We start from the raw sequence: 27724 nt of genomic DNA, 5'->3' as shown, positions 1-27724 counted from the left end.
AGGACAGCGAGGAGGCAACGGTAACAGCTCCTGGGGACAAACGAGACCGAGGAGTGGTTACTCTCTTACCCACTGGTTCACCCTCTCCCCAGCACGCACACAACCACAAACCCATCCCTAGCCTCCACTGCACGTGACCCTCCCTCCAGAAATCACAACGGTCAAGACGAAATAGTCACCCTCTGAAGCCTACGGCAAGAGAGATGACGGTGTGGTGGAAGGAAAGAGGAGACTGAGTGCCTTATCGATCTACCTGCTGGCCTGTGAAAGGTGGGTAATAAAAATTTATTGAAAATCAGAAAAAAAAAATCACTTATTCTAATTCTTCTGGAAGGCAGCACTAATGTTGCATATGAATAACCCCCGACCCCTTCCCCAGGACTAAACCACCATCCTGCTACCAGCCAACCCTCCAAACAGGACAGATTTAAAAATCTTGCAATTTTATTTGCATATAAAGGCCGCTAGATATAGAATATCACAATAAATTTAAAAGAAACAACTGCTTTCCTAAATTTCATTAACAAGATAACATAAAATAGAATAAAGCTCAACAGCATTTACAATGGGAAAACAGAAATGACTATTAGCGACAATATTTTGTGCTAGCGAAGATTGCATCGACACACAGTGCAAAATGGGGGGAGGGAGAGGAAGTAAGAAGACAATTCAGGGTATTTAAATATAAAGGACGACTAAGCCTTATTTTAGTTACCTTCCATTGCATCCACGTAAGTCTGTACATGCCTGCAACTGTACCTAGACTTAACTCAAGCTCTTTGAGACCTTGAGCTCTGAGACAATGTGTCAGCCCCTTCGGACTTCTGATGCCCTGCTATAAAGCATCCCTTTGCAGTTGTACTGTCCTTGGCAATATTAAACTCCTAACTTAGTCATAATACACAAAAAATATTTATATATATAAACCCATACTGAAAAGGAGTCTGCACGCTCAATTGTTTTTTTAACTGTATGAAATATCTGCTCTTGACAGATTCCATTTCCATATTTTTAAAGCTAAAATAATTTAAAAGAAACAAACAAACAATGAGATCTTGTAGAACCACAGTACAGATCTCACGAGCTAAGCCATCCTTTAAACGAGGGCCGTTTTCTTCCCTGGACGCAGCTTTCTTTATCGTGAGAGTGTGAAGAGAAGTTTTTCCACGCCTACTTTTGCTGAAAAGATTGCTATAAATCCAGGCCATGTCTGCAAAAAAGAAGGGTTACCAAGAAAACAACAACAACAACAAAACATCAAAAAATAAAACACTTCAAACAATACTCTTCAACAGTTGTGCAAATCTGGGTGGTTTTTTAAACACTACCTACCTGTTTTTCTTTCTTTTTTTATTTTTTTTCTTTTTCTTCCAGCTTAAAGCATATTAAAATAAGACTTTCATCACCTTTTTAAAAAGAAAGCTTGGCTGTCCTTTGGCGAATACTAACATTTTACAATGGCGTGGCCTTTGAGAAAACGGAAGTCATTTTACAAATTCACAATGCTCCTTTCATTTCGAATGGACGCCCCATTTAAAAAAAAAAATAATAATAAAATAAAGGAGAAGCACAACCTCTAGCGTCATTTGTGTTCCAGTAATTTACAAAAAGAACTCACAGGATTTGGAAATAAACAAGTAAGAGAATGTAAGTTTATAATTAGAAAAATGGCAGTTTATAGACCTTCCCTCACATTCCAATTGGGCTTTCGGAGCTTCAGGAACCCTGTGGGTTTGGAAGGTCAAATATAATTGGAGGGTTGGTCGGTTGAAAGCTGACTGTACACGTTGAGGCATTGATGTACGTTGTATAACCGTCGGTCATAATGCCGTAACCTGTGGAGACAGAGTGTCATGCTTTACTGTAATAGATACAAATGAGAGTGACTCAGTGGTGAGCTGTCACGCAAGGAAAACTAAAAAAATCTTTGCCAGTGGGCAGCGAGATGAGATTCAATGAAGGCTCCCCCGATTTCGGAAGCTGCCTTCCAATTACATTCTGTTTTCTTTAAAGGGAGAATCCTCACTTCAAAGCAAAGTGATTCTTTTTTTCTCTACTTAAGCCTTAGATTTGTCAGGGAAGACTGTGATTTCTTTCGTAGTGTGAATAAAGAAAAAAAAACATCATTTCCCCCCTCTTTTTAAAATATGATTTTCATTTCAAAGCCCGCATTAATTATTGAGCTCTAGGAACAGAAAGAGTACCGAAAGGGATTCCTCAGGGTACACACCTCCAAACCCCACACGGGCTTCGGGGCAGGTGTGGAGGGAAAGGGCCCTGCATCGGGATCTAGGAGGGGTAGGTGTGCAGCTTCCTTATCTAGGAGATGATCTCTAAACGGCCTCAGTGAACGTTAACAATACCAGAACTTATCTCCCTCGAATTGTGTGGCTTTGGTACTGAGTTCCGTTTCATTCAAATAAGTCAAGTAATCGCTTTTCCCAGTGATTTGCAGAGACATCACCAGAGGTTCAAGCAAAAAAGCTTCCTGCATGCGGTACATAAATCTCTCGTGACCTATTGGAAGGAAACTAAGAAAGTTTCTCTGGGTTTTCGGTATGTTAACTCCCGTTTATAATTTTTAATTTGTTGACATTTTCAGCATGTTTGCAAGTTTGCACATTTCCCTGGACACCTTCGACCTACCTTAGAGCCTCTAGAATTAAGTTTGTAATTCTATGTTGGTATCAGGTTCTTGTGGAATAGAAAAATATGCACGTGAGAAATTAAATTACCAGGACTTACAGAAATAGCTGAGGTTTTTTCCTTTTCTTTTCTTTTCTTTCCTTTTTTTTTTTTTTTCCCTTTCTTTCTATTTGCTAAAATGTGCCCAAGTAAGCCTGTGGAGAGCTTAATGAGGGTCAATGAAAAAATCTCTTAAGAAAAGAAAAGAGGCATTTAAAATGTGCACTGTTTAGTTCTGGGGTCATAAAGTCTTGTTATCTCTCTCCATCAAGAGGTTGGTATTTGCCCTCTCTCTGCCCTCTTCAGCTGTCTTAAGTGAATACAAGTGAGACAAGTTTATTTGAATATGATCTCCTCCCTTTTAAGCAAGTTTATTATTTTGGGACTTCAGTGGAATTCCCCAATTGTCTGGCTAGCTTAAAGCTAATTAATGATTAAAAAAAAAAAAAAAAAAGGATGACATACAAACTCGTAGGCATGCTGCAGGAATTCAAGCCTGATCACTGTCCCCCAGAAATGCTGGTGAGACGCGTGCTCCCATCCCCCACCCCATCTCCCAATCCTGTACCACGCCTTAGAGAAGTCCCCCCTTCTCTGGGACCACGGCTCAAGGTCAGGGAAGGACGATGCCCACTCTTGGGAAGTTGCCCCCCAGCATTCCATGCGCTCGGCTGGTGCCTGCCCTTGGATTTTCTCAGGCATTCGTAGGATGATTTTCAATACATAATGCTTTTAAATCCATGTCTAACCCAGAAGCCAATGGATTTGTGGGCTTTGAACAGCACACTTTGTTTTCTCATTTCATCAGACACAGAGGCTTCAGCAATTCACCTGCTGATTCATAAATGACTGTGGAGGACAAGCTGTAAGGGGGCGCTGGAGAAAATACAGCAGCTGCCTATGTAAACGCACCCACGGCCCGGAAAACCCCGGAACTGGGAGAGACCGGTAGGGCCAGGAAATCGAAGGCCTGCTGAAGGACAGCTTCGTATGGGTCTAAAAACCCTCGCTTAAAAAAGGAAGGAAAGACAAAACCTAGAACCGTCAAGTTTCCTGGGAGGCTTTCCGGTTCTGTGAACTTGACTCCAGCTCACCGTGAAAGGCAGAACTAGAGGCAACTGGACCAGTTCCCGTGAAGGCGAGATTAAATTATTCTGTTTAGCCTCAGCCTGACCCTAAGAGTGCTGATGATTTCTGAGAAGTCTGAAAGGGTTTTCGGAGGTTCGTAAGGAAACAACTACCTGCAAGTGTGCAGGTTCCTGCCGCTTCTGTTCTAGAACCTTCACTGCATGTCTCAAGTTATCTGTTTCAGAGAATGCCTTGTCTTCCTGGGTCTTCACGTGTGTTCCATATGAAGCACAGTATTTACAGACAGAAAGAGGCCACGGAAGTTATTTCGTCTAATATCTAGCCCATTTCTTTTATCTTAAAGAAAAAAAAATATGTACTTCTTTGACCTCAAGTCTGCTCTCCATTGGTGGTTAGTGAACATTCTTCCCCGAAACTCTGAGATTCTAGAAGTTGCCTTGGGGGAGTGCTGGGCTTTCCATAGGGTGAACCAAACCTAGTTCTTTCTCTCCACTTTCTCTCTGCTTCAGAGAGAACAGCTCCACATAAAACACGCATCAGGGGCACCTGGGTGGCTCAGTGGGTTAAAGCCTCTGCTTTCGGCTCAGGTCATGATCTCAGGGTCCTGGGATGGAGCTCCGCATCAGGTTCTCTGCTCAGCAGGGAGCCTGCTTCTCCCTCCCTCTCTGCCTGCTTCTCTGCCTACTTGTGATCTCTGTCTGTCAAATAAATAAATAAAATCTTAAAAAAACAAACAAACACACAACAGTGTCATAGGCAGGTGCTGATGCTTCATCTTATAAAAGGGTTCTGTCGCTGGTAAAAAGCCCACTGCTCCAGTCATTCCCAGGGTAGCCGAGGTCCCCACTCTGGAATGAGATCATGGATCTCATGAATGCCTTTCTTCTGATCTTACCTTCATGGATGCCACCAAAAACGTGGAGCTTGGGCCGGACTCGCCTCTGGACGGTGTTTAAAAGCTCCACGCAGCCCACTCTTTGGAGCTCCTTTGGAACCCAGTCTCGAAAACCTATGGGCAAAATGCAATCAATACTCTTAATTTTCCTTCTTCAGGTAAGGTTTCATTTAGACTTTCAGGAAGCCATAACTCACAGAAGGTTTATTACATTATCTGTAATCCTAGCCTCTCCATTAAAGCTCACAATGGCTTTTAAGGAACTTTTCACTTGTCACTTTGTCTTCTTTAGGTTCTTGAAACTTCTTCTTCTTCTTTTTTTTTTTTTTTGGTTTCCATTTTTTTCTTTCTGTTAATTAACATTTTTTTCCCCCTGTAAGGGATTTGATTTATGCGGCCCTGATTTCAAATTTTCATGGGCCTAATGACATGTATTCCCGGCAGTTCCTGCAATATCTCTTTCTTTTACAATTCAGTTACTTTCTCATTTATTATATCTTTCTTATAGCAGTTTACTTCTAAGATGGCTCAAAGAAGACAGGCTAGGAGGGGCTGTCCGTAAACTGGTCACAAGATACCTGGCCCTGCTTAGATACATCAGCTCTTAACCCTTGGTGGTTCCTGCTGACCAAATCATGGAAATGTCCTGCTCTTCCTCCGGTCTCCTCTCTAACAATAGGCAACAACATGACCTCATGGCGGCATCCCGTAAGCTGGGGCTAATTGACTACCTTTAAAGTAAAAGCCGCTTACTTCCATGCTTAATGCAGAAAATCCATAAAAACGGACATCAATTATAGCACAAGTCAGGTATCTGAATCATGATGGTCAAAATGGAACCCATACGCCTCAGCAGGATGGGTATAAAGAAGGCAGGTGGGACTAACAGCTAAATCGTCATCTGGGAGAATCCAGACCATAGCTCCATTAGGGGATTTCTGCTACTTAGAAATGATCGGGGAGAAATGGACAGATAAGCTCGTTCCACTTTGCTTGAAGAAACTGTAGAAATGAAAATAGAGCATCTCTGTACAAATATGTTAGGTGGGGGTTGGGGAATGGCCGGAGAGGCTGGAAAGAACATCAGATGAAAATGGGGGCCCCATGAAACTTCCACCAGGGGTTTCAAAACTGTTAATCAGAGAAAAAAAAATCCTTAATCCACAGTGACTGGCATATTCTGGCATATTCCCTCATGGATGTCTTTTTCTCGAAGGGGGAAAATATCTAATTTATATATAATCAACCTGAGAAGGCAGCCTGTTTCTACCATAATAGTAAAGTCTCACAGAGCTTGACTCATAGAGTAAAGTCTCTTTCCTCCTCAGTGGGGCCCATCTTCACTCCCACCCCAATCTGGCACTTTCACAAGAATCCCAATAATGTGCTGATTAAGGTTCAACCTCACCTGGTGAAAACCTTGCCTGACCTTTTGTTTTGGAACCCCTTGAGGAAGAACTCACTTTGTTATATGCACAACCCTCTCCAGATTACTCCATGTTTGCTACAGAGAAAGGGATGGTAGGCTCCCTGTGGAAAGTTCCTGGGATGTCTGAATTCTTTGGAGGCTAGAATTCAGACTTATTACTACTGCCATTGGCTCCTGTACCAAAGTTAGTGGTTTGATGAATCTGTCAATCAACTGTTCTGTCCAAAGTTGTGTTCCAGATAACACTGGAGTCATGTGGACGTTTCTGTGGGGAGAATATCCCAGTCTTGTTTACAATACACAACCTTAGGGGAATCATGTCTGTCCCCAAGGAGGATAGTCAGTAAAAGGATCAAGTTGGCTGGGATGCTCTCTCTCTGTAGGTCTCGATGGGTAACTCATGCTGATCAGATATTTAGCTAGCCATTCAGGAGTTAGTCTCTAATGACTGCAAAATAGGGAAATCAATGAATTACGGATGATACGTGTTGTTGGTAAGTATAATCTTTTAAAACATGGGATGGAATGGGATGAAATAGGGAAAAAAGCATGGGGATGGTGAATCTTAGATATTGAAAAAGTCAGGAAGTGTTAGATCTTGTGCAAATCTGGACAATTTCCCTATCTGCAACAAAGCAGGCTTCTCTTCTCTTGCTTCTCCCTATCATTAAAATATGCCACCATAACTCGTACCTGGGTCCTCTCTTTGGCTATTTCTATGTGAAACACAGAGCACTCCCCTGGTAAGAGAAGGAAAGCAGCCCTCCGTGGGTTGGAGGAAACAATACTGACAAAGATTAAATTCACAGTAGGGGACATGAGTTAGATTTTCTTATTTTTCAAGTTGACAGAGGAGGGAAGTGATATGGACAACAACCCAAGTCAAAGGGAAAAATTGTGAAAATAATTGTATTTTCTTCCTTTTTCCAAACCAAACCTTGCTAGTACTGTACATGTGGACATTTATTAAGAGTGCAGATTTCATGTTATGTGTTTTTTACCACAATCAAAGAAAAAGGAAATTCTCCTACTGAAAGTGAAGTATCTTAATGTCTTGAGGACACCTTTGTTGGACAGGAAGGGTCTTGGCCTCACAGATACCAGACAGATGGGGACCAGGGTGATAGGCACGTTTGAAAAATGTTCTGTGGTTAAGCCAAAGAGATCACAAGTTCTTGAATAATTAAAAGATAATCATATAAGTCAAAGAATCATCTTCTAGGCCATAATCTTCATAAATAAAGGCATCTCTGAAGCATGCTGGTGATCTAAACCAGATGTGGGCTCAAGGATTCTGTAGCATGACTGTCTCTAAGTAACGTGCAACATAAGTCCTTATTTAACACCTTAGGTTTAAAAAAAAAAAAAAAAAAAAAAAGAAAAAGAAAAAGAATTCTTTGCTCATAGAATCAGCTCAAGTGTTAAACTTTTTTTTTTTAATTTTTTATTTTTTATAAACATATATTTTTATCCCCAGGGGTACAGGTCTGTGAATCGCCAGGTTTACACACTTCACAGCACTCACCAAAGCACATACCCTCCCCAATGTCAAGTGTTAAACTTTTAAAGACTTCCTAGGTCTTACTATTATATGGAAAAGGAAAATGAGCTACTTTATCTTATCTCTGGGAGAAAGAGAGGGACAGAGACAGAGAGACAGAGAAAAGGGAGGCAGAGGGAGAGGGAGAGAGAATTTCAAGCAGGCTCCACGCTGAGCATGGAGCCCGATGTGAGGCTCAATCCCACTACCCGAGTCCAAACCAAGAGCCAAATGCTTAACTAACAGTGCCACCCAGGCACCCCAAAGGAGCTACTTTAAACAAAAGTATTTTCCGTCATTTCATTCCCTCACAAGCCCTGTGACTGGGAGGTCTGTATCTTCCTTCCATTCCCCACCACACCTCCCTCACTCCTAAGTGAGTACAGTTCTTAAAATAAATGATCGAGCTCAAAAGGCTGTGGTGCTCCACACTCATTTGATTTTCCCTGACTCAACGAAATAAAAAAATTTAATTTCAAGAACACCTGTAAGCCCAGCAGAACTGCTGAGTTTAATTATCATACTGGTTTCTTTTAAAGACATTGACTTTTCTTTTTGTGTTCGCTTTTTATTTTTTGAAGGAAAAGGATTCTATGCCTGAAGCATTATTTATTATGCTTTATTATTATGAAAAAAGGCATCCCTTATGACAAAAGGACAACCTTTGCTTCACTTACCTAGAGGAGGTCCGTGTGTCATGAGGATGTCGATGCCCTCAGGGATGAGGTTCCACTTGTCCAGCAGAGACTGACCTCTGGGCAGGTTAAAGCCCCATCCATTAAACCACGGGGTCCTTTGGGGGAGATAATGCACACGGTATCAGGCCAGCAGAGCCGCGTTTCCGCTCTATGATATTTCTCTCTTGCACACTCCCCCCATGGTTTGCATTGCTCTCTTTTCTCTTTTTGATGGCTGGCCCTGGCAGCAGGATGCTTTTTTGTTGACGGCTTCAAAACCAAGGCATTTGAAAGCAAGTGTGGAGCCGAATTGTTCAACCAGAGAGGGGCACATGAGTCTCTACAGTGGAGACTCTCCCAGCAGACCTCTATCAACATTTTAACAATGCTTTGTCTTCTCCCCCAAATCTCCATGCTTCCTCAGATGCCTAGTTCCGATCCAAAGCATTTCCACCCTTCCTGCAGTATCTCAGAGCTCAGAAATTCTATCAGGACGCCTTCCCCCCCGAACACTGTGACATTGCTTCACCAGGAGCCTTCTTACTAACGCCCCTGGAGAAAAAGCCGGTGGTCAGAAGGCAGAGTGCGAATCCCTATACACGGAGATGTTCTAAATACGCTGGACAGAGAAAGCTGAAATAAATACAGGGGCTCTGACAGGGGGACAGGGAACAAAGAGCAAAGGTGGGCTTTTCCTCCTGTCATCAAAAGGAAGATTTGGGGGTCACTCTGGAATCCGCTCTTCTGACAGGGAACGGAAGCAGTCCACTCCTCTCGACAACTTCTGCTCTGGGAGCGAGTTTCTGAGACTGACCGCTTCATGCAGAAGTGAATAGGTTTGGGTCCCTCCTGTGATCATCTCTAGTTGGTGCTGAACATGCCTCTACCATTTATAATAACAAGAGAATAACCAATTTTTCTCTACAGATGCTACCGGCTAAATCACATCAGAACAAAGCAGTTCCCAGGGCTGTCCTCCCAAACATCTAGTTACAACCTTTATTTTTTAAAAACGACTCTTTCCCCTCCTGTAGGAAAACTCCCACTTGCTAAGGCATACATGCAAAAGATAAGCTGGTTAGTTTTCTGGATAAGCTGAACTTTCCTCTTCGACTTAAGCTGGCTCTTCCGTGCCGAAGAGGTGACCCTGTGTCCAAGTCAGCCTGGGCTGTTGACTGACCAAACGAGGTTGCACTCTTACTTAACGCCAATCACAGGCCAGATAATCAGACTCTCTCAAGACTCAGAACTCAGAAATACGGACGCAGCATTCATTTGGTGTAGGAAAGGACAGAATGAAAGGAGGGCACCTGAAAACCATGTGAAAATTCATCTTACAAATGAGAACCTCAGTCTACGGCCATACCACCCTGAACGCACCCGATCTAGTCTGATCTCGGAAGCTAAGCAGGGTTGGGCCTGGTTAGTACTTGGATGGGAGACAAATGAGAACCTCAGTTCCCACTGATGTGCTTGAAAGAAAGTTCCAGAGATAACAGACTGTGTGGCCCCAGCTAGAAAAAGTGAAAGCAAGAAAGTATCTGACCTGGTTCCTATAATTATTTTCCAAGTTCCTAAGTCATCCTCAGGGGTTTACTTAGAGTAACAATAATAACTTTCAAAGCTATTAATTGCCAAGGGCATACCCTGTGTCAAGAAACCGTTCTAAACACTTTATTTGTATTAACACATTTAAACTTCACAACGAGCTTATGAGGTAGCTATTAGTATTAATTCCATTTTACAGATGAGGAAACTGAGGCGCAGAGAGCTTAAGTAAGCACAACCAGTAAACCGGATATGAGCCCAAACAATCTGGTTCCAAAACCCATATACTCTCAGCTATCACACAACTCCTCTTCTGACATAGTACTTGCCCTGGGTGAGCTTCTTCGGTACTCATTTAAGTTTAAGTGTCTTGTTGCTTCAAGCCAAATGAGCTCTGAGCTCGGATCAGGCACATGGTTCTGAAATCCAGCAATGAGAGCGTGAAGTGGACACCAGTGGTGTCTGCCTGCCCAGCTCTTTCACCCTTCTTTTGGTAATGGCCTCTGAATTTTCTTTGCAGAACCTCTCCCTCCTGCTCTCGGTACATGTGCTGTGCTAAGGCTGGCTCATCACTGCTCTAGGATCTCCCTGAACAGAAACTGGTCTAGGGATGTGCGTATGGCCAAGCTGGGAGTCATCCTCAGGCTCTTGCTGGTGAAGAAGTCATGGATTCCTCTCTGGGATTCTAGGTCTTGAGAACTCTGTAGGCTTGGAATTGCCTGGGGGCTTTGGCTGACCACCATGCAGACAGCCTGTGCTTGAGAATCAAACCATTACCAAAAAAAAAAAGGAAAGAAAGAAAAAAGCCAAGCAAAGAAACAAGAGTACCTGATGACCTTGTTGGACATATGGGTCCACCTGTACCTAAAGCCAATCATACATTTCCTTCCAAGTATTTAAGCTAATAAAATATTTTCCTTTTTATTAACTTGAGTTAGGTTTTGTTTCCACAAGTGAAAGAGTCCTGACACATAAAATTGTCATATTTAGTGTGAAAATGACCTCTGTACTTATGGTAGGCAACTATGTCCACCCCCACTCCCACCCCAAAGAAGTCCATGTCCTGATCCCTGGAACCTGTGAATCTATGACCCTATGTGGCAAAGGGAGTTAAGGATGCTGATGATGGAGTTCAGGAGCTCATCATGCTGACCTTAAAATGGGGGAGATTATCCTGGATCATCATGGGGGGAATCACATGGGTCGCCCAAAGCAGAAGAGGGACCAGAAGAGAAGAACGAAGTGATATAACATAAGGACTCAACCTGCTGTTGCTGGCTTTGCACGTGAAGGAGGAGGAACACAAGCCCAGGGATGTAGGCAGCCTCCAGAAACTGGAAAAGTTAAGGAGAGAAAAGGAATTCTCCCACAGAGCCCCCAGAAAAACAAACGGACAAACAAAAACAAAAAACAAAACAGAGCCCTGCTGACATCCAGAGTTTAGCCAGACTTCTGACCAACCGATTGGAAGATCCTAAATAGGTGCTACAAGTCACTAAACCTGCAGTGATTTGTTACAGCAGCCAACAGGACACTGATACAGTGGCTAAAATGTCTGGGCCGTCTCTACCCTCCAGGAGCTGTATGCGACACTGGGTCTTACCTAGCGCACCACCTAGCCCCTGTGTAGCCAATCAGCACAGCTCTTCTCAGCCATGCTCCGCTGCTCAGCTAGACGCTGTGTTTTTGGTTTCCTCGGAGGACAAGGCAGCACTTGCTTTCTTAACCCAGGCTGCCAGGGAGGCACAGACATCGCAGGCCTGAGGGTAACGTGAGGTAGACCCTCTTAGGGCTCAATGAGCCAATCTTGCGTCCATTTATCTTCTAGGACTTCCTACCTTCAGGTTCTTAAACATTTTCATTAGAGTCTGAAACAGACCTTTCCCAGTTTGGGATGCCCACCCTTCCCGTTCATTTTACAGTGACCCCTTTCCATGATTTGTCTTAAAAGTAAAAAGAAAAAAAAAATGGCAAGTTCAAAACCCAGTGAAAACTCAGTGAGCATTTTGGCATGAGAGAGAGAAAAATAAGCAAAAACATCTGTTTTCCTAGATTTTGAAAACAAGCTTCTGGGCCTATGGTTCCTGTCTGAATGGCATATAAAGAAGGCTTGAAAGCGTCCCAAGCACACCCAAGTAGCTGGTACAATGAGGAGCTCTGATTTCACTGTCATAGTCTGTCTGAGGGCAGTCAGCCTCTGGACCCCCAGGTCATCCCAGAGGATTCCAGAGTCATAGGAATAAGACTTCAATTTTCAGTCTTTCTCATTTTCTCTTGCAGAGGCTTCTCGGGAAACCCACAGCCCTATTCCCCCAGGAAGTGCTCAGTTTTATAAGTGCTTTGCAAGAGTAAGACAAGCCCATTGTTTTTGGATACCCCAAATTTTATTTGGTTAATGTTAAACTTGTGACAAAATCCAGAAGTTTCCAAGTTAAGGGTAAACTTTAAAAATATCTGGCTTTCATTTTGACTCAAGCCAATATGGACATGTATGAAGTGAGACAGAATTTAAATGATAAGAAAAGGAATATTTATCCAGGCCCTGATATGCTTTACACAGAGGTTTTAATATAGACTATTAAACTTAATTACTCATAACAATCCATGAATTATTATTAATAATCTGTGAGTACTGCCAGCTCTATTTTTAGATAAAAAAGCTGAAGATCAGTGATATCAAGTAACTTGTCAATATTCCTAGGATTGGTTAAGTAGCCAGCCCAGATTCAAGATTCAGATCTGCCGGCTCCAAAGCCAGCTTTGAACTAGAAAGTTTCAGTTCCCTTGAACAAGTCTGAACTGAAACTTTCTAGTCCAATTGTGGTTTTGGCTTTCACACCTGTAAAGTAAAAACAGGGTCGCTCCATACAGTCGCTTAGGCTGTGCACTGCTCAACTTCAGGGGGTGCTGTGGTATTGTGTGATCGAAGTGGCTCTGAGCAAAAATGAAATGTGATTTCAATGATGTTATTATGGCTTTTATGATATTTTCTGTTCCTTTAGATCCTCCAAATAAGGCCTTTTCCACAAGACAATGGCCAACGAATCGGGAAAGCAGCCCAGTGATGTGTGCCAGAATTAACCCAGCATGGCTTTAATAAACAGGGGCACACAGAAGAGACATATGTGCTAATTCTCATTCTGGCATCCATTTATAAACTCACGTGAACCTCTGATAAGAGAGGGATGGTCAGTAGGCCACTTTCCTCATCTGAAAAATGAATGAGTCCATGGATTTGACTACTGGATTTTAGGACTGCTTGTAGGTTGCAGAAATCTCATGCAGGAGCCCCACACCCAAAGCAGGGGTGCTCTTGCTGGAGGGTTGGAAAGAAGGAGCTCTGAACCTGCTCACTCCCTGAGTTCCCTCCTCCATTCTGACCTCTGCTTCCAAGCAAAGCCAGCAAAACCCGGCACTTGATGGTCCTTCTGTGATCAAGAAATCCTAACATTCTCTAAGTCTGTGCAGACTATCCATGCTCTAAATAAATACTGTGACTCACTCTCAACGAATTGCCAAAATTGCCTATAAGGGACCAAGTCCAGTGTGGAAGAAATAGCTGCACAGAGCAGAGACCAAATGTGTCAGTATCAATGAATAATGCTTTATCCAGTTGAGTTTCAACCTGAAACATGAAACCCCAGCAGTGAGCCCATCAGGGGTTCACTGGAAAATGTGTGCACAGTCAACCTCCAGAGCCCCACAATGGGTTTTGTTCTGTAGCAATGGGGGATGAGGGGGGAGAGGTGGGGGAGGCATCCAGGGGAACAATGTCTATTGCCTCAACCAAGGACTAAGTAATTAGCTGTGACTAACAAATACCACATGGGAACCAACTTGTAAGAAAATGTCCCACAAAGCGCCCTATTGCCTGTAGGCCAATCAGAACACGCAACCCATCCCCTTACAGAGAAGGATTAGAAAACTCTGGAAGGAAGGGGAGCACTAGGGCTGCCTGAAGCCATTGGACCAAAGACTCAGATGGACAGAAGCTGCGGGTGCTTTCAGGGCTCCCTCCCCCTTGCTCTCAAAATTAGGGGCACTTAGCTTCTCAGGGCCAAAAGTCCAGGGGCAGGTGCTAAGGGAGTTAATGTAGGCAGAACTTGTTCCCAACAATGTCAACACAAAACAGGTTTTCTATATGGAACTGGGTTGAGATGCAATCGCTGCAAAGGTCATCTGTGTTTGCAGTACACAGCGCTGTGGTGCGGGCAGAAGGGAGCTGCGGGACCATAAATCTGAGATTAGGACAGGTGAATGACTGTTTACACTCCCCTACCCAAGTCAGTGGGGGCTGGGCACGCCCCAGGAAAGCAGGATTTGGAAAAGAGAAGGTCCTGTTCTGCTCACATGGGCTACTTAGGTTCACAGCCCTGGTACTTGCTGGTCAATGTCTACAAATTCCCCAGGTTCAGACAAGCCCTGGTCAGGCTGCATCACAAAGACTCAAGATTGCTATTAATAGACTTCTAGGTACCTCCTGCAAAGATTAAGGCTTGGGAGCCTGGTGGGCTTACATGGAAGGTGTGAAGGGGAACGTGCAAGGGCTCACAGCTGGGATGTTGGCTGTGCCACTTAGAGCTGCGAGGACCTGGGGGTTCTGTTTACCACACTTGTTATGGAGGTAGGAGATATGAACATGGATTATGGAATCCCAGACCAATCAAGTCCCAGGTCTACTGGCTTGTCCGTCTCCTCATCTTTCAAACAGAAACAGAGTATCTGCCTATGTGGGTAAAGTGAGATCACCTCTGCAAAACTTTTGGCAGAATACTGGCACAAAGTATTAATGTGCGGCTTTTAATTTATATACAAAATATATCAGCAATATACGTGTAGGTGTATACCCACACGTACACGTACACGTACACACACACACACACACAGTCGCTCATGTTACTTTTTCTTTCTAGAATTTCCCAAGCTTCAGCTCATCAAATAAGAGGCCCTCCTGCTCCAGACTTTTGAAGAGTTCCCAATGAATAGGCAAGCATTGCTAGATAGCTCGATGGAGCCTGATTTCCTCTGGCTGATTACTTATTAAAAGGCACTTCCTCGGGTCACTTTTGAGTGGAAGTTTTTCAAACAGGCACTCGCTCGCTGGCTCAGTCTCGCATAGACAATCCCATGGAATGTAAGAGCACAGGGCAAAACGTTAGTCAAGGCTGCTTAGCTGGCTACCACAGGTGGTTAGATTTTGACAGGATCTTAAATTGGGTAAGTTCCAGGAAGGGGGTGACTTGGGGTCCTCGGAATATTAATAACAGGGCGCTTGGACAGGCTCACTGGCAGCACGCATGAGCTACTAATTAACACCATCACCATAGCCTGGCATCTCCGTGAAGCAGAATTCAGAAGCCAGGGGCCAGTTTCCACACACAATTGCTTTTCTGAACGACACACTTCAGAATTGCAACCTTGCTCACGCCCCGCTCTTCCAGGCGCCGTGGGCCCGTCTCCGACGGCACATTGCACCGGGTCCAACAGAAGCTAATTTAACCACCACTGGTTAAAATCACACCGCACTTCACAGCCCCCTTCACATGCCATGAAGCTGTCACGATAATTCTTGATCTCCAGCTCACCTGACAGCTCAGCCCTCCCTCGACTGCAAAGCTTCCCGTCAGTTGGAAATCGCAGCTTCCCTGGCACCAGATGTGTCATCCTGAACATCCAGAGGAAAGGCAGACACCTGCCCCAACTCCCTCCCTGGCCTCCTTTTCTCTTCTTAGCTCTGGAGTTTGTGAAGAAGCCAGCCTTCTCCCCGAAGTCCCTCCACTTGGCAGCCTAGAAGTCACCCTTCCGTGCAATTAGAAAGATGCATTGGCCCTCGGAGGAACTTCCCACCTTGCACAGCGAGGAGACACACACACCAGTTACCATGGCTAGGAGCGAGAGGAACGGCTTAACTTCAGGGCAAGACTTACAGCCCCGTACAGCTGCCTGGGAATCCCGGCTGGCCCAAATCACAGGCTCAGTTGCTGAAAGGCCAGGTCTGGCTTCTCTCTCACACCAGCTGTCTAGTCCCATCTCTTCCCTGTGACTCTGCAATGTGCTCTTGCCTTCTTGAGGGCCTTGGGAGGAAGACAGACACTATTCTGATAAAGGGCCGGCGGGGGGGGGGGGTCAATACAGTGGTCTGTGCGCTGTGGGCGGCACAGGAACAAAGCTCACCTGCGGGGGGGCACCTGAGGCCCCTAAGCTGTAAGCAGGGGCTTTATAAACCAAAGATCTGTGCCTTTGCAAACATGCCAACTGTGTCCCTCTTTTTGGTAACGAATAAAGGTACAAGTGTCAGAATTAAGCCTCTGTTACCCATTTTCTTTTCCCCTGCTGGAAAGGAGATGGTGTAAGCGGAGTTTCCATTAAGAACCAAGGGCAGGGGCGAAGGGACAAAACAAAAACCCACTATGACCTGTTTTCCAATGTGGTGTGCCTTGAATTATTAAAAATAACATTACAGCGTCTGTTGCCTTCCCATTGGGCTGTGTGGGAGGCTAAGCTCATCAACCATGCAAAGAGCCTGACAGGGCAGAGGGAAGGCCAGGGCAGGACCTCTGTCTGGGTGGGCAGGTGAAGCAGATCTGGGGCATGGCCAGGTGCCTCCAGAAACAGCATTTTATTTTGTGGCTGAGGAAATTAGAGAACCAATACCAGAGTGCCCAGGCCAGAAAATGGGACCCACGTTGCCCTTTAACTCCCAGCAGGGAGAAATCCTCAAAGATGGAGATCAGCCAACTGTCCAGGCTTTAAAGAAAGAGGGAGGCTCAGTGGATGGTGAGGAGGAGGTAAGAAACGCAGCATTCCTCGTTTTTTTTTTTTTCTTCTTTTTGGGTGATTTTAAAAATTTTGGTAAACAATGTATTACATAAAGCTTACGACTTTAGCCATTTTTAAAAGTGGATAATTCAGTGGCAGTCAGTACACTCACAACATTGTGCAACCATTACCACTATCCAGGCTCCAGAACTTTCTCCTCATCCCAGACTGAAGCTCTGCACCCATGAAACAACAACAGTTCCCTCTCCCCACAATCCCTCCAGATCCGGGCAACTACCGTTCTATTTTGTGTCTCTGAACAGGACTACTGCAGGTGTCTCACGCAAGCAGAATCATACCACATTTATCCTCAGCTCTGGCTTATTTCCATTAGTACAATGTGTTCATGGTTCATCCACACCATAGCATGTAGCGGGAAATCCACTCCCTTTTATGGCTCAATACTATCCCACAATATGGCTACACAAGATCCAATTTCTCATCGAAGGTTTCTGAAAGTCTAGGATGTGCCAGGCATAAAGCTTGGCCATAGGGAGACATGGGGTCCCTTGCTTTGTGAAGCTGCTGTGTGTTTACTGAGTTGAACGCCCAGTGAGGATGGGCTCAGTAGGGTATGCGTGGGGCAATTACTCATTCAACAAACATAATTTATTGTCAACCAGCAGGGCTTGTCGTGGGCTAGGTTCTGGCAAAGCAGATGCGGGAAGTCCAAAATTGAATACTGTTTCCAGGATAAACTCACAGCTTGCCATCTCACAGATGAGGCTGCCCTGGACAGAAGGCCTCCATTTCTAAGTAATCTAATTTCAGAAGAACTTGGGGAACACCAGAATGATCTGAGAATTAATCCAGCAATTTCAAGGGAAGACTGGCCCCCAGGCCACCAGGTGACGGGGAGCCTACTTGACAGGACTTTTGGGGGGAGGTTTCCCTCCATTTCCTCCCACACACTCCTTAATAAGGCCAGGCAGCCGAAGCCAGGACCACAAGACACAAAACCACATCCTACTGCAGACTGAGTCGGTGAGGGCAATGTGTGTCAGACGCCTGGCTGGTTCCAAAGCACAGGACAAGCAGGATGGAAGGAGACAGGAAGATTGCCAAGTACTCAGGCAACTTGGCAGAGGGCATCTGCACCTCCCACCTCCCTCTCCCCCTCTTCTACCCTGCAGACGTGTCACAGAAACCTAGTAGGTAGAGGAAGAGTTTCCTAACTTTGATTTCCAAACGAGCAAGAAAAGGAGGGAAAGTGTGTTCAGGATTAGTGGCATTTGCCTTGTTATATAGTGAACTCAAGAACTGATCTTAAGGGGCGCCTGGGTGGCTCAGTGGGTTAAAGCCTCTACCTTCAGCTCAGGTTATGATCCTAGGGTCCTGGGATCGGGCCTCGCATCGGGGCCCGCATCGGCTCTCTGCTCAGCAGGGAGCCTGCTTCCCTCTCTCTCTGCCTGTCTCTCTGCCTACTTGTGATCTGTCCAATAAATAAATAAAAATCTTTAAACAAACAAACAAACAAACTGATCTTCACAGGTGGGATGCCCCATGAAATCTGTGCCCCCAACGAGAGGATTCTACATTTTATTATGTTTAATTATTTGAGAATGTGCCTGTGTGAGTGTGCCTTGTCACACATTTATGTAGGTTAATGCTGGTTTCTTTTTATACTATTTCATTTTGGAGAGGGGCCCACGGGGGTAGATCTGGGGAGGACCACACTGGCAAGAAGCCCGCCACCAGAAAATTAGATCCCAAAAGAATACATAATAAGTAGACAATAAAATACTGTGCAGTCATTCGTTAAACATAACAAGGGGGATTGGAAGTTCGGTGACTTCAGTCTGGTTTACCACTCTATCCCTAGCACTTGGCATAAAGCAAATGCTTAGGTATTTGTCAACTGAATTAAGAGTGACCATTCATGAAGGGTTTGTAACGTCATGAAAAAAAATGTATCTACCGTGATGGTCAATGGAGAAGCAAAGTTTAATTTGCACATCACTATGAATACAAGTATGCAAAAATGCTTAGAAAAAAGACACAGACCAACATACTGAATGGTTAGCTTGGGGGTGGGAGGAAGATTAAGAGTGATTTTTCCCCCCTTCTCTTTGTTTACTATTTTCTACTTTTTCAATACTGATTAATATCATTTGGAAAAAAAATTATTTGGTGTAAAACTTTCATACACCCAAATGCAAGTTGGATATGGATGGACAGATTCACTGTCTCCTTAGACTACACTGACTGCAAGGCTGTCCCCCCCCCCCCCAGGGGGTGGAGCAGGTGTCCAGATGGTGTAGCTTTGGGGGGACTTTTGCTCAGAAGGCTGTCTTCTTTCTCCCCCTCCCCCCAAAACAGTTTGCGGGAAGAGAAAGGTGTCTTTAGCAGCATAAGTCTTTTATTCATTCAGGTAACTCAGTGCAGCATGTTTTCTGAGCACCTGCTATATGCCAAGCACTCTTCTGTTAGTGGTGGCTCATTTTTCATTTTACTGAGGAACTTCAGTTTAAATGTGGATAATGTTATTTATCTGCATAGCACTTACTTAACAGAAATTATGCCCACGTTTCTTAGTTCAGGATAACCGCAAGCAGTGAGCAAGGTATTCATTTGAGAGAAAACAGTATGCAGAATTTTAGTGACTTGCCCACGGTCCCCATTGGCGGAGGTGGCAGGAACAGAACTGTGTAGTGTAATGACCATCTTTGCAGGGTTAAAACTTAGGTTGGTCTGGTTTCAAATTCAGACTGCTTTCTAATCAGCAGTGTGACCTTGGGCAACTTCTTCCACTGAATCTCATTTTTCCATCTATAAAATGGAGATAACAATGGCAACACACAGGTTCCTTGTGAGGACTGGATGTGACAATATATGTGGTGCATGTGGCAGGATGCTTGCCCGACATTAAGAATTAAATTTAGCTCTTTTTGTCATCATCATGAATGTTAACATCATTATAAATATACGTTATCTTCAAACCTTTGGCTCTTTGTTCCCTACTTTATCTTCTTTGTAGGGCCACAAGAAGTACCTTCCCTCCATTGCTCAGATTTAGAATGTAAATACCAAGGAATCAGAGCGATCCATTTAAAAGCAGGGAGTTCTAACAGCTAAGTCCAGAGGAGTCAGCGTCAGATAATGAGAAGGCAAGGAGTCAGAGTCAGAGGACAGGAGTTCCAGCCCTGGCTCTTCCAACTTACTTGCTATGTAACCTTGGGCAAATAACCTCTCTGATCTCCAGTTTCCGCCCCTGTGCCACAGGGACAACAATTCTTATGAAACTCGCAAGGCTGTCAAACAGAGGCAGGTATAAGCGAGTTGCCCCTAAAGGGAAAGTGCCTTCTAATTCCCATGTCACCGGCTGTCTGTGTTGCCTGTTTGTGCTGCTTGAAAAGCTTAGAGGAGCTGGAATAAGTGACAAGGAGGTCAGACGTAAGTTAAAGTGTTGGCCCCCACTGATCTACCATTTTGGCTCTAAACGACTAGTTGCGGTCCAGACCGATTTAGCAAAGTGAGAAAACTCTGAGAGCAGACTGGCGGTACGCACCATCAGACGGATGAGGGAGAAGCTGGAGCTGCCCCTTCAATTCAAAGGTTAAAGCAAGCAGACAGAGCGGGTGTCTCCCTCACTGTGCCAGCCAACCATAGATTATTAATTGGGCTCAGCCACCATTGTCAAGCCCCTTCCACTGCAAGACCTTGGCAAAGGCGCTTCGGGGAGATCGAAATGCAACACGAGACCATCCCCACCTGCCATCTGGTTGGGATAACGAGACAGTCACAGGCAACATTGTTCTTCCCTATTTCTGCCCCTTAAAACTCGACTGAGCCCACGAAGGCCCAGCTCGCATATTCTGCAAGAAACTTTCCCGGATCCTCTCAACACTTTAACTGTCATTTGTGGAATTTATCATATTCTACATTATCACTGGCTTGTGTGTTTGCATGTGTGTGTTTTATTTCCTATCTCATTCCAACAAGTTGTCCAAGTCTATCTTCCCCAATGCATAGTGAGTGTCCCTAAGATCTGTGTCCCCAACAGGCACAATGCCTGTGACATAATAGGTGTCAAGAAAATATTCATAATAATGAAAAAAGCAAAAGAGAGTTTATAATAAGAGCCCAAGGTGGTGATCCAAGTAATATGTGTGACTGGAGGTCGGAATGGGGCAAGACAGATGAAGGTCTGAGTTTTTAAAAAACGAAAGCGATTTAAAAATACTGGACTCTATGTTTTGGAGGCCAGTGCTGCCAGATACGATAGCCACTGTGGGGCTCAGCACTTGAAATGTGGCTCGTCTGCTTGAGATGTACTAGAAATGCGAAAGGCATGCTGTATTTTGGATACTTCACAGAAAAAACAAATGTAAAAACATCTAAGTTTTTATACCGATTGCATGTTTCGGTGATAATATTTTGGATTTATTAGGTTACATAAAATAGGGTATTAAATGAATTTCACCTTTTTTCACTTTCTAACAAGGCATATTTAAAATTACATATTCGGGGACGCCTGGGTGGCTCAGTTGGTTGGACAACTGCTTTCGGCTCAGGTCATGATCCCAGAGTCCCGGGATCGAGTTCCGCATCAGGCTCCCAGCTCCACGGGGAGTCTGCTTTTCCCTCTGACCTTCTCCTCGCTCATGCTCTCTCTCACTGTCTCTCTCTCAAATAAATAAATAAAATATTTAAAAAATAAATAAATAAAATTACATATTCGGTTCATGTTATATTTACATTGCACAACACTGGCACAGGCCACAAAAGTATTTGTACTATTTCTCAGAAATCCCAGTTTAGGTCTTATACACTAATGAGATCACCCAAAAGTGAGTAAAAATGCCACACAAAGTTTTTCACTGCAGCATTATTTGTAAGTGCAAAATATTGGCAACAAGTATATCCTCAACTCTGCATAAAAACAAAAATGGTTAAGAAAATCACCATTTTGGAATATCCAATAATGTATATTAGGCAAGTGGTAATTATCAAGACTAAGTAGCAACACAGACAATTCTCAAGACACAACAGTGTTTGAGCGGAGCTCAGTGCCTAAATCTACAAACAATCTGGACGTAGGCATATCCTTTCACTCAACTCATCACTCATCTGCTGAACTCTTCCTGTACCCCAGCTTCTGTGTTAGGCAAAGACTGGCACTGGAGATGAAAGCGGGTGTGTAAGGGAAAGAGACAGCAGGGTGTGCAAATAGAGATACCAGGTAGAATCTGAAGGAGGTCCCATCTAAGCTTTCCTAGGATGAAGAAGGACTGCGGAAAAGAAGAAAGCTGTTCTTTTGGTTTAGGGTGGGATGGGGTTTTCCTTGGAGTACCAAGATTTCTCAGGTTTTTGCCATGGAACAGAAGAGAGATCAGCATCTGACTCCACAGCAAGACCCTGGCACCCAGCAGGGGTGCGCTGTTGGTTCAAAGAAGAACAGGGCAGTCCTGCCCGGTGCAGCTCCGCAGTCTGAGTCCTGTCTATGTAGGCGCCAGCTAACACCTCTCGTGGTCTCAGTTTGCTCATCTGTAAAATGGAGATTATTAAAGTATCTGCCTCACTGATACATTGCGGAGAAAATTCAAGTTCCTAGCTTGGTGCTTTTGCACCTAAGGAGCGTGACGTCAATGTTGACTTCATTATTATTGTAAAGACTAGAGGACTAGGCAGGAAATAATTGATCAGGAAGATAAAGCGGACGGTGGAGCCCTTCTGCTCCCAACACTACATCTGAAGGGAACTGGTTCACTTATTTTCAGCTTCTAGAATCATTTATAACCACTGAATTAACTCCACCAAGTTTTCTCCTTTTTTTTTTTTTTTAATGCCTTGAAGGATGATAAAATTGTAAGTGTTTTATATAAGGTGTCAGTGAAATAAGTTAACCAGAGCATTATTCAGGTCTGCTGTCTTTCCCTCAGCAGCATAAAAAAGCCAGATGTACGCTCATTTCAAATTTTACATTTTTCTTCCCCTGGCGTGTTACTCATTTGGTTCCAAACTCCTCAGTCAAAATATTAAGCATAATTTATCGACCTCTAGGTGACCTCTCATTAGACAAAAACAAAATCAGGTCAATTGTCTCAATTCGTAAAAAACTGCTGATGAAGTCACGAAATTTTGAAAAAGAAACATTTCATTTTTCTGATTCCCTGTCCTGCTCTTTTTCTAGTAAGAGTCTAAGCAAGTTTGTATGAAAACAGACTCTTTGTTTTATAAATAGAACACTGCTCAAGGTTTTTTAGAGGTGTCTGCTAAAAATAAAGAGGGTTCTAGTTTACTTCTTTATAGCTCTCAAAACAAAACTAAACACAACAAAAAAGCCTGAGCTTAACTAAATGTTATATTTCTATTTTTAAAGGTGTCTTTATGTGAGTCAGGCATGATTTCTTGAAATGAAATTCCCCAGAAATTAAATTTCCTGTGTTTATATACAAGGTGTGCCTCCGTTAAGTAATGACAACACAGTGTGTTTGTTGTGTTGGGGTTTTTTTTTTTTTGACACCATGGTGCTTTGTTTTTGTTTTTGTTTTTTAAACATATGCCCCAGAATGAACACAACTAAATGTTCTACTTCTAACCTATAAAATACTCACACAATTCCTCTTTGAAAATTGCTTACTTTGTGGAGTATAATGACTATTTTTATACATGAGTTCTAGGTTATTTGCTGCCAAATTATCGGCATTACTTTGAAGGTGAACCCTTTGGTCCCCCAATGGTGAGCTGACTGTATTCCAAACTATTTGCAGGTTGCCTGGTTGGAAGCTGTCAAGCGTCACGGTGCAGAAACAATGCCAGGTTCCGAGGTGAGTCCCCAGGAGCCAAGCGAATCCCTACTGACAAGATTCAATAACATGGATAGCGCCAGAACTCCACCACCCAGCATGAGGTGAACTTGGAGGAAGGCCTGCTTTTCAAATCTGGATGCTAGGCACAAGGCTCTCCTGGCCCCAGCTGGATGGAGGCTCCAGGACCAGGGGCAGGAGACTATGAGTTGGACACAGCATCTGAGGTTTCCTTCCACGGAGCTTTCCAGGGCAGAATGTCCCACAGCGTGCCCAATGGATTGGATCTGTTGAGACTGTTCAGAATCACAAAGGGTTTGGGGGCTCAAGAAGTCTGAGAAATGCTCCCTGCCGTAGCATTTCCCTTCCACTTCGACGGCATAAGGTGACCCTTATCACCGTAAAGACTCCGAGCAGCCCTGCAGAAAAGAAATCTGTTGAATTTAATGTCACTGAACATGTCCCAAACATATGAGGCCCCTACCAATCCGGCTGCACGGTTATCTGTCATGCCTGTTAACGGCAGAGAAACTGTATGTAAAGTGTATGATGTGGCAGGCACTGTTCTGAGCGCTTTACAGACAGGAAATCTTCGAAGGCCCATAGCATCCCTCTGAGGTAGAGGTTAAGATTAACCTGATTCTACAGATGCGGAAACTGAGACAAAGGGAGATGAAGGATATCCAACGGCACAGAGACCCGTTTCAGCACCAGGCCAAACAAACCTTGGCAATCAAACATACCAATCTCCTGAAAAGTCACTTAGGATAACAATGCCCCATGCGCAGGCCCCGATGGCCTGTGTCACCCCTTTCTTTTCTCACCCTGGCCCTTCCCTCTCATGAGTCTTCTGAAGCTAAATTTGGAAATTTCCCACTTTTGCCACAGAGAATGACAAAGTCAACATGGGTCTTTTTTCTTTTTTTTTTTTTTTTTTAAGATTTTATCCATTTATCCGACAGACAGAGATCACAAGTAGGCAAAGAGTCAGGCAGAGAGAGAGGACGAAGCAGGCTCCCCGCTGAGCAGAGAGCCCGATGCAGGGCTCGATCCCAGGACCCTGGGATCATGACCGGAGTCGAAGGCAGAGGCTTTAACCCACTGAGCCACCCAGGCGCCCCCATGGGTCTTTTTCAAAAAGACTAAAGAAAGATTCATCCACACTTCTGAGGAAATCAGCTCTTCTCTACCCTGCAGTATCAATCCTACTGCTGCTGTAACAAATTACCATGAAGTTAGTGGCTTAAAACGTCTCAGATTTATTATTTTACAGTTCTGGAAGTCAGAAATTCAAAATCAGCCTCACTGAGCTAAAAACCTAGGGATTGGCAGAGCTAAAAATCAAGGGATTGGCAGGGCAGTGGCTTTCGAAGGCTCTAGAGGGAAAATCCATTTTCTTACCTTTTCCAGCTTCTAGAGGCTGCCAGCATTCCTTGGCTCTGGGTCCTACACATCAGCCTGACATTCACTTCTGTGGTCATATCTTCTCTCACTTTGACCCTCCTGCCTCTTCTCTCATGAGGACCCTTCGGATTATACTGGGCCCACCCAGGTTATCCAGGAGAATCTCCCCATCTCAAGGTTCGTGATATAATCACATGTGCAAAATCAGTTTTGCTAGGTAAGGTAACATTCACAGGTTTCAGGGATTAGGATGTGGCCGTCTGTAGAGGGCCACGATTCCGCCAACCCCATTGGCATTGCACTGAAGGTGAGTGGAAGGGGAGATGGCCAGGGGCCTGGAATTGGCAGGGGGTGGGAAGAAGAAGTTGGAGATTCCTCAGGAGCTCGCAACTACTGCTGCAAAGAGGAGGGAAGCTATAAGATCATGGGGCTTCTGTCTTTTACCATCACCAGCTCAGCTCCCATGGCCTCTGGACCGCAGAGGTGAGATGAAAAAAGAAGGCAGGCTGTGATTCTCAAATAGATGTGTGTTTACCCCAGGGGGGCATGGCTCTACATTGGGAGCACCCGAATCCACAGATCGTCCTGATTTATCATCCTGGATCAATAATTTACCTTCAAGATGCTAAGATTTAAAACTGGAATCACTGGTTTATCACTGGTTCTGCTTTAAAATGACACTTTTTAACTCTCCCTGGTTGTCTAAGCATATGGGATGTAACACAATCCATCTCCAATGTTAACAGTAAAGTTTAAGTAAATTAATAGCTTTGATCCATGCCTAGCATACAGGAAGCTCTCAGTAAGTGTGATAATTCGATTTGATTGCTTTTACTCCACCACGACCTGGACCATCACATAGACACCTGCCGGGTACTTTCTATACCTTAGATGCTTTTAGCTTCACAACAGCTCTAAGAAATGGGAAGGACTGTCATCCTCTCCATTTTACAGATGATCAAATGAGGTGAGGTCTACACTGTTTGAATCCTTTGATCAGGGTCACACATCTGACTGGCAAAGCTGGGAGCCAACCTCTGCTTGCCTCCAAAGCCCACCGTTCCAATGCTTCGGTCTCTCCTGCACATTTGCCACCCGGATTCTTCTGGGACCAAGAGAGCATGTCGCAATCACAAGTCAAATCAGAGTTAGCAGAACTTCCGGTGAGTTCTTAGGGGGTTCCTGGTTGCAGATTTTCTGAGTTATTAATACTGCCAAGAACAGACTTCTGCTTGCTTCGTTGTTGGCGTCAGTGTTTCAGAAAGTATGGGAAATGGACTTTTTATCCCTCTTCCTTCTCCAGTCACCTTTACTCTCTATCTGATGATGCACCATCTCCAGTGTGTCATGGCCACAGTCTTTAGCTGGCCCAGTAACTTTTTCTTGAAGCCCTTTAATAAATAGTATCAAAAGTGGCATGGTCTGACTTCTTCAGCAAATGGAAATTTCTAGGAGTCAAATTTTTGCCGGCTCTCCTTACAACAGAGAATTTTGAACCTGTGGCAGTGGTGTTCGATTGCCCTGACTCTACATTTGGAAGAAGACACTCTGTGGTCTCCTGAGGACTTTGGCTAAGAAAAACACGGGGAGAAAGAGCGAAAAGCCCATTTCCTGAAATCATCACAAACATGAAGAAGAGGAAGCTTTCCAAGTCCATAAGCAATGACACTTGGCTAGCCAACAAGGGCTGACCACCTACTATTCGTATCTCTTCCCTAGACTGGAGTCTCTCTGGATTTTATGAGCTAGAAGGAACTGAGGGTTGGAATTTCCAGCTTTGCCTCTACCAAATTCCCCAAGGTGGGGGTAAATCTTGAAGTAGCCAAGCACAGATTCGGTCTCAGGACAGCCTGTCCATAAACTTCATAATTGTTCCCCCTTGACAATATGCAGAGTGGGCTGGCTCAGGAAAGCACGTTCAGCAGAGTACGGTATAGTCAGACACTAAGGTGCTGGGTTTTAAACCTGCCTTTGAATTAAAAGCAGTCGTGTCACCTGAGAATCACTAAATTCCTTATGCAGCGGTTGCAGCCCTTCCTTCCCTAAGATAATAGGGCTTGGTATATAAAGTACTTGATTTTCCTTAGTGTCTCTAAGCTGCAAGATCTATAAGGGAAGGCATTTTTGTATTTGCGCACCTCCAATAGGGCCTGGCCCTTACGGGTATTTGAGGAGTATTTACAGGATGCAAAACAAAATCTGGAGGGGTAGCCTTGTGTTGCACAGAGTACATCAGAATTGCCTGAAAGGCCCACTCCAGAGTTCACCAGGGGGAAGGTGCAGCCTGAGAATGTGCATTTCTAAGAAAGGCCCAGAGGCTCCCAGTGCTGCTGGTCCTGGGACCAGAGTTTGAGAAGCACCGGTGTCATGTTCAAGAGCAGGCTTCTGTGGCAGACTTCCTTAGTTCAAATCCTGGCTGTTAGCCCAGTTTACCTCTCTGGGCATTCCTCTGGGCTTCCTCATCTGTAATAACACAGATAACAATGAAACTTACCTCACAAGGTTCCTGTATGTAAAACGTTTCGAATAGGGCCTGATATGTCATAAACCTCGTGTTTGCTATTATTATTGGGAGATTTTTTTTTTCTTTTCTGCTTTGATGTCTTAGTCTGTTTATATTAGTTCTTCCAACAACCAAAGAGGTATATGTAATTTGGAAATCCTGGATCTCGCCCCAATAGTTACTCTGGACATGGCTGCGTTATACATTTTCCCCACTGAGATCTACACAGACCTTGGGCCTTTGCTGAGGAACAGAAAGAAATTTCTCATTTAAGAAGTCAATGTATCTTTAGACTTTTAAGGTGACCACCCGTATTTTCCAAATCAGGTAACATCTAGCTTCTAGCAATAAGTGGGGATGTCACCTCCTGCCTACAGAGTGTGGCC

General features: G+C 44.2%; 1 protein-coding gene and 1 pseudogene across 4 annotated transcripts in view; one reads left to right on the top strand and one right to left on the bottom strand.

Annotated features, from left to right (window-relative positions):
- Positions 1–426: 426 nt before the first annotated feature.
- Positions 427–27724, bottom strand: part of MPPED2 (metallophosphoesterase domain containing 2) — a 176443-nt gene continuing 149145 nt past the window's right edge. For all 4 annotated transcript variants that reach the window (XM_004755903.2, XM_004755902.3, XM_004755901.3 and 1 more), the window contains exons 5-7: positions 8316–8431; positions 4670–4783; positions 427–1835 (exon numbers count right to left, since the gene is read on the bottom strand). In XM_004755903.2, coding sequence (XP_004755960.1) covers positions 1717–1835; positions 4670–4783; positions 8316–8431 — 349 coding nt within the window. In that variant the 3' untranslated portion in view covers positions 427–1716. The remainder of the gene's footprint in view (positions 1836–4669; positions 4784–8315; positions 8432–27724) is intronic.
- LOC123387779 lies at positions 9668–9785 on the top strand (annotated as a pseudogene).

Source organism: Mustela putorius, unplaced genomic scaffold (genome assembly GCF_011764305.1).
Source record: "Mustela putorius furo isolate JIRA1106 unplaced genomic scaffold, ASM1176430v1.1 tig00003859_pilon_pilon_pilon, whole genome shotgun sequence".
Lineage (NCBI taxonomy): Eukaryota > Metazoa > Chordata > Mammalia > Carnivora > Mustelidae > Mustela > Mustela putorius.
This window is presented reverse-complemented; position numbering and strand designations above follow the sequence as displayed.